Source organism: Giraffa tippelskirchi, chromosome 3, assembly GCF_054371585.1.
Source record: "Giraffa tippelskirchi isolate mGirTip1 chromosome 3, T2T-mGirTip1v1.2.pri, whole genome shotgun sequence".
Lineage (NCBI taxonomy): Eukaryota > Metazoa > Chordata > Mammalia > Artiodactyla > Giraffidae > Giraffa > Giraffa tippelskirchi.
The window spans coordinates 84,737,227-84,750,448 of record NC_137277.1 but is presented as its reverse complement, the minus strand read 5'-3'; the positions used below and the strand labels follow the sequence as shown (position 1 = coordinate 84,750,448).

At 41.6% G+C, this 13,222-nt stretch overlaps 1 protein-coding gene across 9 annotated transcripts in view; it reads right to left on the bottom strand.

Moving 5' to 3' along the window:
- Nucleotides 1-12,578, bottom strand: part of OLA1 (Obg like ATPase 1) — a 164,446-nt gene extending 151,868 nt beyond the window's left edge. For 4 of the 9 annotated variants that reach the window (XM_081584620.1, XM_081584613.1, XM_081584617.1 and 1 more), the window contains exons 1-2: nt 12,361-12,578; nt 10,650-10,750 (exon numbers count right to left, since the gene is read on the bottom strand). Coding sequence is in view for 5 of the 9 variants with exons in the window: in XM_081584613.1 (XP_081440739.1) it covers nt 10,650-10,750 (101 nt within the window). In the remaining 4 variants the exon portion in view is untranslated. Of the gene's footprint in view, nt 1-10,649; nt 10,751-11,716 lie in introns of all 9 variants that reach the window. The other 5 variants (XM_081584621.1, XM_081584619.1, XM_081584615.1 and 2 more) reach the window with 4 other exon arrangements.
- Nucleotides 12,579-13,222: the final 644 nt, after the last annotated feature.

Genomic DNA, 13,222 nt, shown 5'->3' with positions numbered 1-13,222 from the left:
AGCGTCTTTTAATTTCATGGCTGCAATCACCATCAGCAGTGATTTTGGAGTCCAAAAAAATAAAGTCTGACACTGTTTCCACTGTTTCCCCATCTATTTCCCATGAAGTGATGGGACCAGATGCCATGATCTTAGTTTTCTGAATGTTGAGCTTTAAGCCAACTTTTTCACTCTCCTCTTTCACTTTCATCAAGAGGCTCTTTAGTTCTTCTTCACTTTCTGCCATAAGGGTGTGTCATCTGCATATCTGAGGTTATTGATATTTCTCCTGGCAATCTTGATTCCAGCTTGTGTTTCTTCCAGCCCAGCGTTTCTCATGATGTACTCTGCATAGAAGTTAAATAAGCAGGGTGACAATATACAGCCTTGACGGACTCCTTTTCCTATTTGGAACCAGTCTGTTGTTCCATGTCCAGTTCTAACTGTTGCTTCCTGACCTGCATACAGGTTTCTCAAGAGACAGGTCAGATGGTCTGGTATTCCCATCTCTTTCAGAATTTTCCATAGTTTATTGTGATCCACACAGTCAAAGGCTTTGGCATAGTCAATAAAGCAGAAATAGATGTTTTTCTGGAACTCTCTTGCTTTTTCGATGATCCAGCAGATATTGGCAATTTGATCTCTGGTTCCTCTGCCTGTTCTAAAACCAGCCTGAACATCTGGAAGTTCATGGTTCACGTATTGCTGAAGCCTGGCTTGGAGAATTTTGAGCATTACTTTACTAGCATGTGAGATGAGTGCAATTTGTAAATCAACTATACCTTAATTTTTAAAATGTTTAATAAAAGTAATAACAAGCATTGGTGAGAATGTGAAGAAAAGTAGACCCTACATACATTGCTGACAGGAATACAAAATTACATGCTCGCTTTGGAAAATAGTTTGGCAGTTCCTCAAATAGTTAAATACACAGTCACATACAACCTAGAAATTCTACTCTTAAGTATACACTCAAGAGAGATGAAAACATATGTCATAGATAAATGTGTTTATTCCAAAGCTGGAGCAGAAAAAGTACAAATAAGCCTAGAACACAATGTGGAGCCAGAAAGTAGAAAATACTAAAAAAATAGAAGTCACATCAAAAGGTATACTTGTGAACAGTAAGGCTCCTGATGGCCATATATGGGCAGTTTGAGCAACACAATGTATAACAACAGTAATCCATTATAACCAACAAAGTAAAAACTGATCCCGATACAAACGAATTATAAGTAATAGAAGAAGGGTAGGTTCTTCTTTACAACAGAATTCTATACAATAGAATTTCCATTGTTCCTTCAAGGAACAATAGAAATTTTTAAATCACCATTTGGTAAACACCACAATAATAACTATTTCAAACAAGAATCATTAATACATGCCATAATTGGGAGGCAAAAGTATGAGAAACACAATATTTACATAATTTCAAAGTATCTTCCTACAACATATATATGTTAATTGTAATGGGAAATATAGAAAACCTTTCAGTGAAGAAATCTGTCAGACATCTCTTTAGATAACTGATCAAAGTTAATTAACATCACTAGTATTAGGACAAACCAACATTGTATGCTTCCTGATGTAATGTACTTAGAAGCATATGTCACTTCTGCATCCAAAAGTATGAATTTTACCACAAGGAAATATGAGATAAACCTCAAGGTTTAAGGGCCTAAGGTAAATGGCCACCACTCCCCAAACGTGTCAAGGACATAAAGAAACAAAGTGAGAAACTGTTTCAGATTAAAGGAAACTAAGGACACAGCAATGGTTAAATGCAACATATATGTAACCCTGGACTAGATCCTGGACCAGAAAATGAATATTAGTGAGAAAACTGGTAAATCAATGCTGATTTCCTAATTTTTATAACCATACTGTGTTAATAGTTGGGGGATGTAAACAAACCTCATACAGGAATTTTTTTTTTAAACTGGTTTTGCAAGCGTAAGATTTTTAAATTGTGAAACTTCTTGAAAAAATAATTTTTATTTAACCTTAAGCAGAGTCACACAGACTGGGAAGAGGTAGTTTTAATACATACCCAACCAAGGAATCCATATCCAGAATAAACAACACCTAATCATTACTAAAAAAATACAGAAAAAAAATCCTTCACAGAAGATGACCAATAAGCATTTTAAAAGATGCTCAAAGAGAGATGCAAAACAATCGTGAGATACTACACTTGAAGTGTGACCAAAATGAAAAAGAATGATAATACCAAGTGCCAGTGAGGATGCAGAACAATTAGAAATTTTATAATACCAGCACTATAAATTAGAATAATAATAAATAATTTGGAAAACTATGTGGCAGTATCTACTTAAAGCTATTTAACTTGTAGGGGTGGGAAGTTTGGAGAAGAGGCAGGGTAAGTGGTTAAGTGCATCCATTCACTCAACAGAAATGAGTTCTTAGATCTACCCACCAAAAGACATGAACATGAAAGTTCAAATCACCTCAGTTCCTAACAGGCAAAAACTGGAAACAACCCAAGTGCCCATCACAGCAACATGGGTAAATATCCTGTATATTCTCTCAGGCATAACGTTGATTTATAAAAAGTGTAAGAGTGGGACTTCCCTGGTGGTTCAGTGGTGAAGACTCCATGCTTCCAATGCAGGGGGCATAGGTTCAGTTCCTGGTCAGGAAACTAAGATCCCATATGCCATGTGGCCAAAAAAAAGAAAAAAAAAAAAAGTGTAAGAGTGTATAATGTGTGATTCCATCTGTATCAGGCAAACGAACCAATGTGGTGATATAAGCTGGCGTGTGGCTATCCTAGGAAAGGCAGCACTGACTGAGAAGGGGCACAAGCTAGACTTCTGTGGCACTGGATTTGCTCTAGATCTCGATGTGGGTACTTGGTTACACAGGTGAATTAAAACATAAAAATCTGATATGTACATTCATAGTTTTCACACTTTATTGTATATGTTATACCTCAATGTAAAAAACAAAAACAAAAAAAAATCACTTGGGCAAAACAAAACAAAAGATTCACTATAGATAATGCTCTGACAAAAAGCCCACTTAAGAAGCCTCTGGAATAATTCAAGTAAGAAATGAGTGGCAATGAAGATGTGAAAAAAACAGATCAAGAGAGACTCGGGTACCAGGTTTGGTACCCTACAGAAAAATACAGCTGAGGAGAAAGGATGCAAAGATAAATCTCTCAAGTATCTGGGCAGAAAGCAGTATTACTACGCAAGATAGGGAATATAACAGCAAGACTATAGAAAAGAGAAGCCAACAGATGATTAAAATCAGGAGAGGATGAAACTAATCAGGGAGAAAGGATAAGAGAGAAGACAGCCAAGGACAGAAATCTACTATTAAGAGAGCAAACAAGAGGAAGTGTAGCAACCACAAAAGACTGCAGAAGAGTAAGAAAGGTGGAGAGTTACAAATAGGGCCAAATAGGACAGAGAAGTTAAAGACAAAACATGAGTACCAGCTTTCAGATCACTACTGCATTTTGCTATAGTCTTTGTCAAAACCAAACATTTTTAAAAGGCCTTAAATGACCTAAAAAAAAAGTTAAAGTATACAATTTGTGATTTCCCTGTACCTTCATTTCCAAATCAATTTCAAACTAGTTCATGCAAGCAATCTGCAAAAACAATTAAGTCATAAGTGGAAAATACTGTTAAGAATTTATAACTATAAAAGAAAAATATAATCTATTCCAAGGATAGACTACACGTAATTGGTTATTTCTTATATATAATGTATATATAATAAAACACTACTCTGTATGAAGTTAGTGGTTTTTCTGTATATAAAATTTTTAATAATCAAACACTGGAAAAAAATCTGGCCAGCATGAAAAATAAATACATGCATAAAGAGCGAGTTATAAATTGAACACTGAGAGAATAATCTTCTGCCAGTAAGCTTCTTGAAGCAATCAAGAATAGAGCCTCAGGCTTCCCTTGTGGTCCTGTGGTTAAGAATCTGCGTTGCAATGCAGGGGACACTGGTTCATTCCCTGGTCTGAGAAGATCCCACATGCCTTGGGGCAACTAATAAGCCCACGTGCCACAACTACGGAACCCACTCGCTGCAACTACTGAAGGCCACATGCCTTAGAGCCCATGCTTGGCAACAAGAGAAACCACTGCAAAGAGAAGCCCACACACTGCAGCTAGAGTAGCCCCAGCTGGCTGCACCTAGACAAAGCCCATGCACAGCAATGAACACCCAGAGCAGCCAATAAATAAACAAGAAACAAAATATAAAAAGGAATGGAGCTTCTTCAGTAAGAACAAGAAGCTAAGAATCAGCCAGAAAGACCTCTCCAGGAAACAAATGGGTGTCATACAAAACTCTATTGGAGAAATAATAGAATGCAGCAGATTAAAGATGGCCACACATTCTTTGCCACTCCTCCCGCCAAGAAACTGGTCTATTTCCCTTCCCTCCTTGTCTCTGGGCTGGTGTCAAGACTTGTTTTAACTAAAAGAAATAGGTGGAAGCATGTTGTGCCACCGTCACATCTTCTGTCTCTTGGGAGCTAGCCACCATGCTATTAAAAAGTTTGGAGATAACCTGGAGAGACAGAAGCCAAGTAAAGGAAGGCAGAAATGAGCCAGACTTCCAGCCAATCCTGATAAGGCCCCAGCCCTGCTGGTATGGCCACTTGAACCCTCCAATCCTGACTGGCCACCAGCTGAACACAGGTACATACAGGATTTGAAGTGAGACCAGTAGCAAACTCTCCCAACTAAGCTACAGAACCAGGAGAAATAATAAACAATTCTTGTCTTAAACCACAAGCTTTTGGAATGGTTTGTTACATAAAACTAGATAACTAAAACACTGAACATAATTATCCTGCCATTTTTTTTTAAAGCCATTTCCTACAGTGTTTTCCTCAGCAACAGTACTTAGCTTTGAAAGACTCTGTGGTTGGTCTCTGGCGAATTGGAAAACAGCAAGTCGTTGGAACAACCAAAGGACATTCCCAGAAGTATCAACTAAGCAAGACAAATAGTCCCCTAAGGCAGCTGTGAGTGCTGGAACCGAGTGTACAGTGGTCCCCCAATTTTCATTCTCTCCTCCTTTCACAGTAACAGATTTTTTTAACTGATCATCTGTCCATCAAAATAAAGACTATATTTCCTAGCCTTCCCTGAAAAATTCTTATGACTAAATATGGACAAAGGAATGTACGGTGTGGCAGCTTACAGGGAAAAAAATCCATAATAGACTGCAGGGCAAGTCATTTGGCCCTTTGACCCTCTGGATAACCAGCTGTCTGGAATTCACAACACTCTGGACGATGAGAATGAAAGGCCACTCCCTTAGGGTTGCCAAGGCACAAAGTGCAGGGAGCTGGGGTTTCTAAGACTTCATAAAGCGAAGTCAATATACCAACCCATGACTGCTAAATCTACTTTTACATAAAAAAGAAATTTCTGTTTAGGCTGTAGTTTTGGGAGGGGGGGGTTCTGACACCTGAAACTGAAACTAACCACATCTCATGCAGTGACAGCATCAAGAAGAGCTGTCCCATGACAGAATATCAAATTGTAGTTTCCCAAGCAAAGACAATATAATGGAGCAAGGGTAGTCTTTTCAACAAACGGTGCTGGAACAACTGGACATCCATATGCCAAAAAAAAAAAAAAGTCTAGATACAGACATTACACCATTCACAAAAATTAACTCAAATGGATCACAAACCTAAATGTAAACGCAAAACTAAAAAACTCCTAGAAGAAGTGAAGTGAAGTCGCTCAGTCACTTCCGACTCTTTGTTACCCCATGGACTCTATAGTTCATGGAATTCTCCAGGCCAGAATACTAGAGTGGGTAGCCTTTCCCTTCTCCAGGGGATCTTCCCAACCCAGGGATCAAACCCAGGTCTCCCGAATTGCAGGCGGATTCTTTACAGGCTAAGCCACAAGGGAAGCCCAAAACTCCTAGAAGTTAAGGAAAAACTCAGATGACTTAGGGTACGGCAATGACTTTTTAGTACAATACCAAAGGCATGATCCATGAAAGAAATAGTAAGGTTTGCAACCCCATGGACTATAGCTCGCCAGGTTTCTTTATCCATGGGATTTCCTGGGCAAGAATGTTGGAGTGGATTGCCATTTCCTTCTCCAAGGGATCTTCCCAACCCAGGGATTGAACATGTGTCTCCTTCACTGGCAGGCAGATTCTTTACCATTGCACCACCTGGGAAGCCCAATAAAAAGGTAAATTTCATTAAAATGAAAAATTTCTGCTCTGCAAACACAACATCAACAGAATGAGAAGACAAGCCACAAACTGGAAGAAAATATTTGCAAAACTCATATTCGATAAAGCACAGTTATCCAAAATATACAAAGAACTCTTAAAACTCAGCAATAAGAAAACAAACTAATTAAAAAATAGGCCAAAGACCTTGACACCCATCTCATCATAGAAGATATTCAGATGGCCAATAAGTATAAGAAAAGATACTTCACAATGTCATCAAGGAGACGCAAATTAAAACAATAATGGAATACCACTACACCTATTAGAATGGCCAAAATCTAGAACACTGACAGCACCAAATGCTGGCAAGGATACGGAGCAAAAGGAACTCTCACTCATTGCTGGTGAAATATAAAATGATACAGCCACTTCAGACACTTATAAAACTAAAAACATACTTCTGCCATACAATCCAGCAATCATATTCCTTGGTATTTATCCAAATGAGCTGGAAATTAATGTCCACACAAAAACCTACAGATGAATGTTAGAACAAGTAGTTTTATTCATAACTGTCAAAATTTGGAAGCAACCAAGATGTCCTTAAGTCAGTGAATGGATAAAAAAACTATGTTACATCCAGACAATGAAATACTGCTGCTGCTGCTGCTGCTAAGTCGCTTCAGTTGTGTCCGACTCTGTGCGACCCCATAGACGGCAGCCCAGCAGGCTCCCCCGTCCCTGGGATTCTCCAGGCAAGAACATTGGAGTGGGTTGCCATTTCCTTCTCCAATGCATGAAAGTGAAAAGTGAAAGTGAAGTCACTCAGTCGTGCCCGACTCTTAGAGACCCCCTGGACTGCAGCCCACCAGGCCCCTCCGTCCATGGGATTTTCCAGGCAAGAGTACTGGAGTGGGGTGCCATTGCCTTCTCCGAATGAAATACTATTCAGCGCTAAAAAGAAATGAGCTATTTAAGCCAGGAAAAGACATAGAAGAAACAAATGCATATTACTAAGTAAAAGAAGCCAATCTGAAAAGGCTACATACTGCACGATTCCAATTTCATTCTAAAAAGACCAAAGTATGGAAACTGTGAAAAGATTAGTGGTTGAGGAGGGTTCATAAACAGGCAGAGCACAGATGATTTTTAGGGCAGTGAAACAACTCTGTGTGATACTATAATGGTGGACAAAGGTCTTTATACATTTGTCTAAATCCATAGAAGGTAAAATACCAAGAGTGTACCCTACAGTAAATTATGGACATTGGGTGATGTGTCATAGAGGTTCATCAATGGTAACAAATGTACCACTCTGGTGTGGGATGTTGATAAGAGGGGAAGAACATGCATGTATATGGGCAGGAGGTATAGGGGAAATCTCTGTGCCCTTCCCTCAAAGCTGCTGTGAACCTAAACACAAAACAAACGAACAAGCAAAAAACCTTAAAAAAAAAAGTATCAGTAGTGTCCCCCAACATCCTCCAAGCCTTATACCTACAATGATATACTTGCCAAGAAGAGCTAATTTATAAAGGGTCATTCAGGTAAGGAAAAGCAGAACAAACCTGGAAATTAAATCTCCATATTTTTGTTTTAGTATTCTTTCTACTTCACTTCATTAAAAGTGGCCATCAAAACATGTCCCCTTATCACTAAACGTACACATGGCATCAAGGGCAGAAAAACTACCCCATTCACAAATAATTACTGAGTGCCTACTAAGTTCCTGGGCTTCCCTAGTAGCTCAGTTAGTAAAGAATCAGCCTGCAATGCAGGAGACCCAGGTTCAATCCCTGGGTCGTGAAGATCCTCTGGAGAAGGAAATGGCAACCCACTCCAGACTCTTGCCTGGAGAACTCCATGGACAGAGGAGCCTGGCGGGCTAGTCCATGGGATCACAGAGAGTCGGACACAACTGTGTAACTAACTTTCACTTTCTTTTTCACTGTCACTAAGTTCCTAACACCAGTCTAAGTGCTAGAAATAGTAATAATAAACAAGAACAAGGCTATCCTTGCCTTCATGGAATTTAAAGTATAATGGGAAGAGGGTGGGGACATCAAACATTGATTAAATTAGATAATACATATAATGTGCCCGATGATAGGTATATAGCAAGTAAGTGTTCAAATAAGTATCAGCTACTGTTAGCTATAAATATGACTTCTAGCTATAAATATTACTTCTATATTTTTAGGTAATCAGCCTTATGGCTACTAAAAAGCAAACCTTTTTATTCATCCAGTTCTCTAAAAACCAAGAGATTCTTCAGATGGTTTCTGTACTGTGCTTAGGCGCTCAGTCATGTCCAGCTCTTTGCAACCGCATGGACTGTAGTCCACCAGGCTCCTCTGTCCATGAGGATTAGACAAGAATACTGGAGTGGGTTGCCATGCCCTCCTATATCGGTTTCTGTACTAAAGGTCCTTATTTTTTAACTGTCCCCTCTTCCCAATCCATTTCTTGTGAGCCTATCTAGAGGAAGACATGTTCAGTCAGATTTCCCTACACAGGAACCTGCATTCCTCTGGAGAGGTAGCAGGTGATGAGAAACACCCAGAGGTCCACACCTCTGGTCCATACCCAGAGGTTCATATGGCTGGGCTCCATGTGGACCCATCTCTGCCAGGCTATCCAAGCTCCTGTCCTTACTGAGGCTTGGCCATTCAGCTTGCTCTTCAATGCTTTTCTTCCAGTGTCTTTTTCTTGCTTAAAACAACCAGAATTTGTGCTGCTTACGAAGAACCCTAACTGATACAGTTAGGCAATGTAAGATCATTCCATAAAAAGGAGTGTTCATAGCCAAACACAACTGCCAAAACTCATCAAACTGTGCATTATTAAAACGAGTGAATTTACTGTTTATGAAGTATACGTCAACAAAACGGGAGGAGTATTTAATTTAAAAGCATAAATAACACATTTAATAAAATATTTTAGGTTATTTTCATATATATTGACATTATGCTCTATGCTAAAAAACTCATATAGGGAATCCTTTTTAAGATGGACCATTTTAGGACTTCCCTGGCCGTCCAGTTGGTTAAGACTCTATGTGCTTCCACTTCACAGGGTATGGGTTCAATCCCCGGTCACCAAACTAAGATCCTAACTGCCATGCAATGCAGCCAAAAATAAAATAAAAGGAAAAACTTTAAGATAGCCCATTTAAAGTGTTTCCACTAAAATCAAGCTGCACTGACTGCAATGATTCTAGAATAAGAGAAATATGTTAATATCTAAAAACTATGTCTTGCTTACTAATGTAATAAAGCTCACAACATACATAATGATCATATCTTGCTTTCAAGTTTACTGAGAGCACCCTTACAGCACTTTGCTTAAGTATTTGTTTTGCTTATATTCCCACTCTCTATTTAGTCTTACTTTGCAAGCAGCCTATATCACAGCAGGAAACCCCCTCAAAATGCAAACCTCTCCAGCTCCAGTTGAAATTCGGACAGCCACATGTGTCATGTTTTACATTACAAGAATTTCAAGACTGCTTTACTTGGTCACACCATGCTACATTCACTAGGCAATCTCTATGACAGGGGCTCCAAGGAACACATGAAAGACCGTGGTTGTCCCACCTGCCAATCTTAAGCCTAACTCACATTCCAAAACATCTTCTGTCACCTTAACAAACCCATATTGGATCTGATACTCCTTAGTACACCCTAATCATTTCTGAGACATTTTTGTATTTTAAGTTTAGTAAAAGGTATTAAAATAGAAGGGCAAATAATGAAAAAATAGACTTTGAACATCCAAGTTGCATGTGCATAGATTTACACAAAAAACCCCCATAAATATTTCCTAATTACTGTCCCACTTGCAATAAATGATTCACTTTAATTTTAAACATTACAAAACTCAGAATTTTATTCCCACAACTTTCAGATTTAACCGCTTTGTAACAGATACCTTTTCATCGTACAATTTCCAATATTAAGTTCAAATTCATCACCTTCTTTTCAACTAAAAATTCAGTCATCTTATCCCTGATCTCCCCAAGAATCTAACCAAATTTATAATGCGGGTTTTAGAACTATTTCCTAAAGTATCCCACTGTATGGCCTTTGGTAACCAGCCTAGGTATCCTACATAGCCAACCAGTGAGAAAATCTAATTTAAACTACTCTAATTCCACATAAATTCAATACTGTGTCTCCCAACAGTGTTTGAGGCAAACCAGGGCTGTTCTGGCTCAACTAGATGTTTCAACTCCCACAGATTCTTCCTCTGAGTTCAGCAAAACAATGTAACTCAAGTTTCAATACAGTATCTGGGTAGAAAACCAAAAATAAGATACATCTAAATGAAAACCTTATTTTGCAACATAGTAACATTCCAGTTTCCTGGCCTCTTCAATTTAAATTTCAATTACCTCCAGAGTTCCCCTTTGTACCACACGACCAAGATATTTACAAAAGGAAAATGTGAAAAGGTCAATATTCACCTACCCAACATTTGGTAATCCAACAATACCAATTTTCAAGGAGGTTCCAAATCTTCCAATGATTGGGGGTGGTTTAATTCCATCACCTCCCTTTTTGGGGGGCATCTGAAATGTCAAAACAAACATACACGTGAGGAAAACGTTTTACTATCCCCGTTGACCAAAAACACATTTCATCACACAAAATAAATTATTGAACAATAAAAAATAAAATGTACTGCATATATTAATTCAAAACTGACACACTTTATTTTTCAACAACAATATGAAGAGAAAAATTGTTAACAGATTTGATTATGATAGTTGTCAAAGCAGTCACCCCTGAGAAGTACTGGAAAAACTGATCTAAAAATATGTGGCACCAGGGCTTCCCTGGTGTCTTGGTGGTAAAGAATCTGCCTGCCAATGCAGGAGACACAGGTTCGATCCCGGATCTGGGAAGATCCCACAGGGTGAAGCCCAACTAAGTCTGTGAGCCACAAATATTGAGCCTGAGCTCTAGAGCCCAGGAATCGCAACTACTGAGCCCACGTGTCCCAACTACTGCCTAGAGCCACTGCTCTGCAAGGAGAGAAGCCACCGCAATGAGAAGCAAGTGCTCCACAACTAGAGAAAATCCAGAGCAGCAAGGAAGACCCAGCACAGCCAAAACTAAATTTAAAATATGTAAGTAAAATAAAAATATGTGGCATCAGAAATCAAAAATAGAACTTAAGCTGCCAATCTTCCATCCAGACTGTTCACAAAACACTTTCTTAACCTGACACGTGGTTACATGAATGAAAGCATTTGGAAGCAGGAGCACAGCTAAGAGTGTCAAAGAAAATCCATTCTAGAACCACTAGCAACCGAGTCACCTCCCACCAAACCATTCCCCCTTAATCTGGAACCTACTCTTTCCCATTTCGCACAGAAACACCACGTTTCACATGAAAGAACACACGCCAACATCAAGGTCTTTCCAACAAGTTTCTTCCACCTTTGGCACTGTAGGTACGACTCCCCAGACCTCGTAAGCAACGTCCGGAATCTACCCTTTGATTACTTCTAGTCCTAAAAGGATCTACTAACCCTTTTTGTTTAAAGGTTGAAACCTTCTGGGTCCCTGACAATCTGGCTCCAAGTTTTTCCGCGCGGAACTGACCCCACTTCAGCACTGCAAACTCAGCTTAAGATGACTGCTAACCTCACGTTTTATAAGCTGGGAACTAAAACTGTCCCTATCTTCTGGCTCCAGCTGAACCTCCGCTCATAAGAAGTGATAGTCCAGCCTCTGATCCTTGACCAAGGGGGCCAAGGAATCTCCCTTCTAGGATCTTAACTCGCACCAGTTTCCAGCCAAACCCCAGGTCTCCGAAGCACAGTTACATGAGAGGAGACTCCAGTCCCCTGGCCTCCTACCGAGGGGTGGCCGGCCGCCCAGCCAAAGCGGAGCCCCTCCTAAAACCTTCCCCCTCAGGACGGGAAGGCGATCAGGCGAGGCTGATCGCCTCGATAGGAGGCTTTCCCCAGAACGTGCCGGGTGAGGCGTGGGCCGCTCTCGCGAGGCGCGGCCTAGTCCAACAACGCCTCATTCATCCACACGCTCCACGCCGCCGGCTGCCCTCGCCCCGTGCCGGCCACCCAGCCCTGGCCCGACGCCGGCCTCAGAGCAACGGGTCAGAGGATCGACGACGCAGCGGGGGGTGCGCCCGCAGGCTCCCAGAGGCCCTCACCGTGCTCGGGGCGCGCGACGACACGGGGTCCCAGTGGCAGCGGGAGATGGGTCCTACCGGCAACGGGAGGCGGGAGGAAGGAGGAGAGAGCGCAGGCCCGGCCCCTCCGCCGAGCGGCACGCACGTCGGCGGCGGCGGCGGCGGCGGCGGCGGCGGCGGAACGGGCGGGCCGGGCGCCGGGCTGCACCTGCGCGCAGGCCGCGGCCCCGCCCCGCCCCGCGCGCCCGCCCGCCCGGCCCGTTGGTCTGGCCTCCTGGAGGCGGGAGAGAATGGGAGGAGCCGCGCGGCACCCGAGCGGGCGGGAGCTAGAGATCTAGCCTTGCCTGCCTGACCCCGTGGTACCCCCGAGAGGCGTCTTCCGCCCTCCCTACACGTGGGCGTCTCGGCCTGGGAGCTCCGCTTCCTTCCCTGTGCGTGCCCTGCGTTGCCGGTACGCGCACATTTCACCCGCGGGACCTCGAACCACCCTCGCCTGATCGCCTGCCGGCAGACGGGTCGACTCAGGTCTAGTAATTAGCCGCGCCAGCCCTGCTCAGATATGCAGATGACACCACCCTTATGGCAGAAAGTGAAGAAGAACTAAAGAGCCTCTTGATGAAGGTGAAGGAGGAGAGTGAAAAAGTTGGCTTAAAGCTCAGCGTTCAGAAAACTAAGATCATGGCATCTGGTCCCATCACTTCATGGCAAATAGATGGGGAAACAGTGGAAACAGTGGCTGACTTTATTTTTGGGGGCTCCAAAATCACTGCTGATGGTGATTGCAGCCATGAAATTGAAAGACGCTTACTCCTTGGAAGGAAGGTTATGGCCAACCTAGATAGCATATTTAAAAGCAGAGACATTACTTTGCCCACAAAGGTCC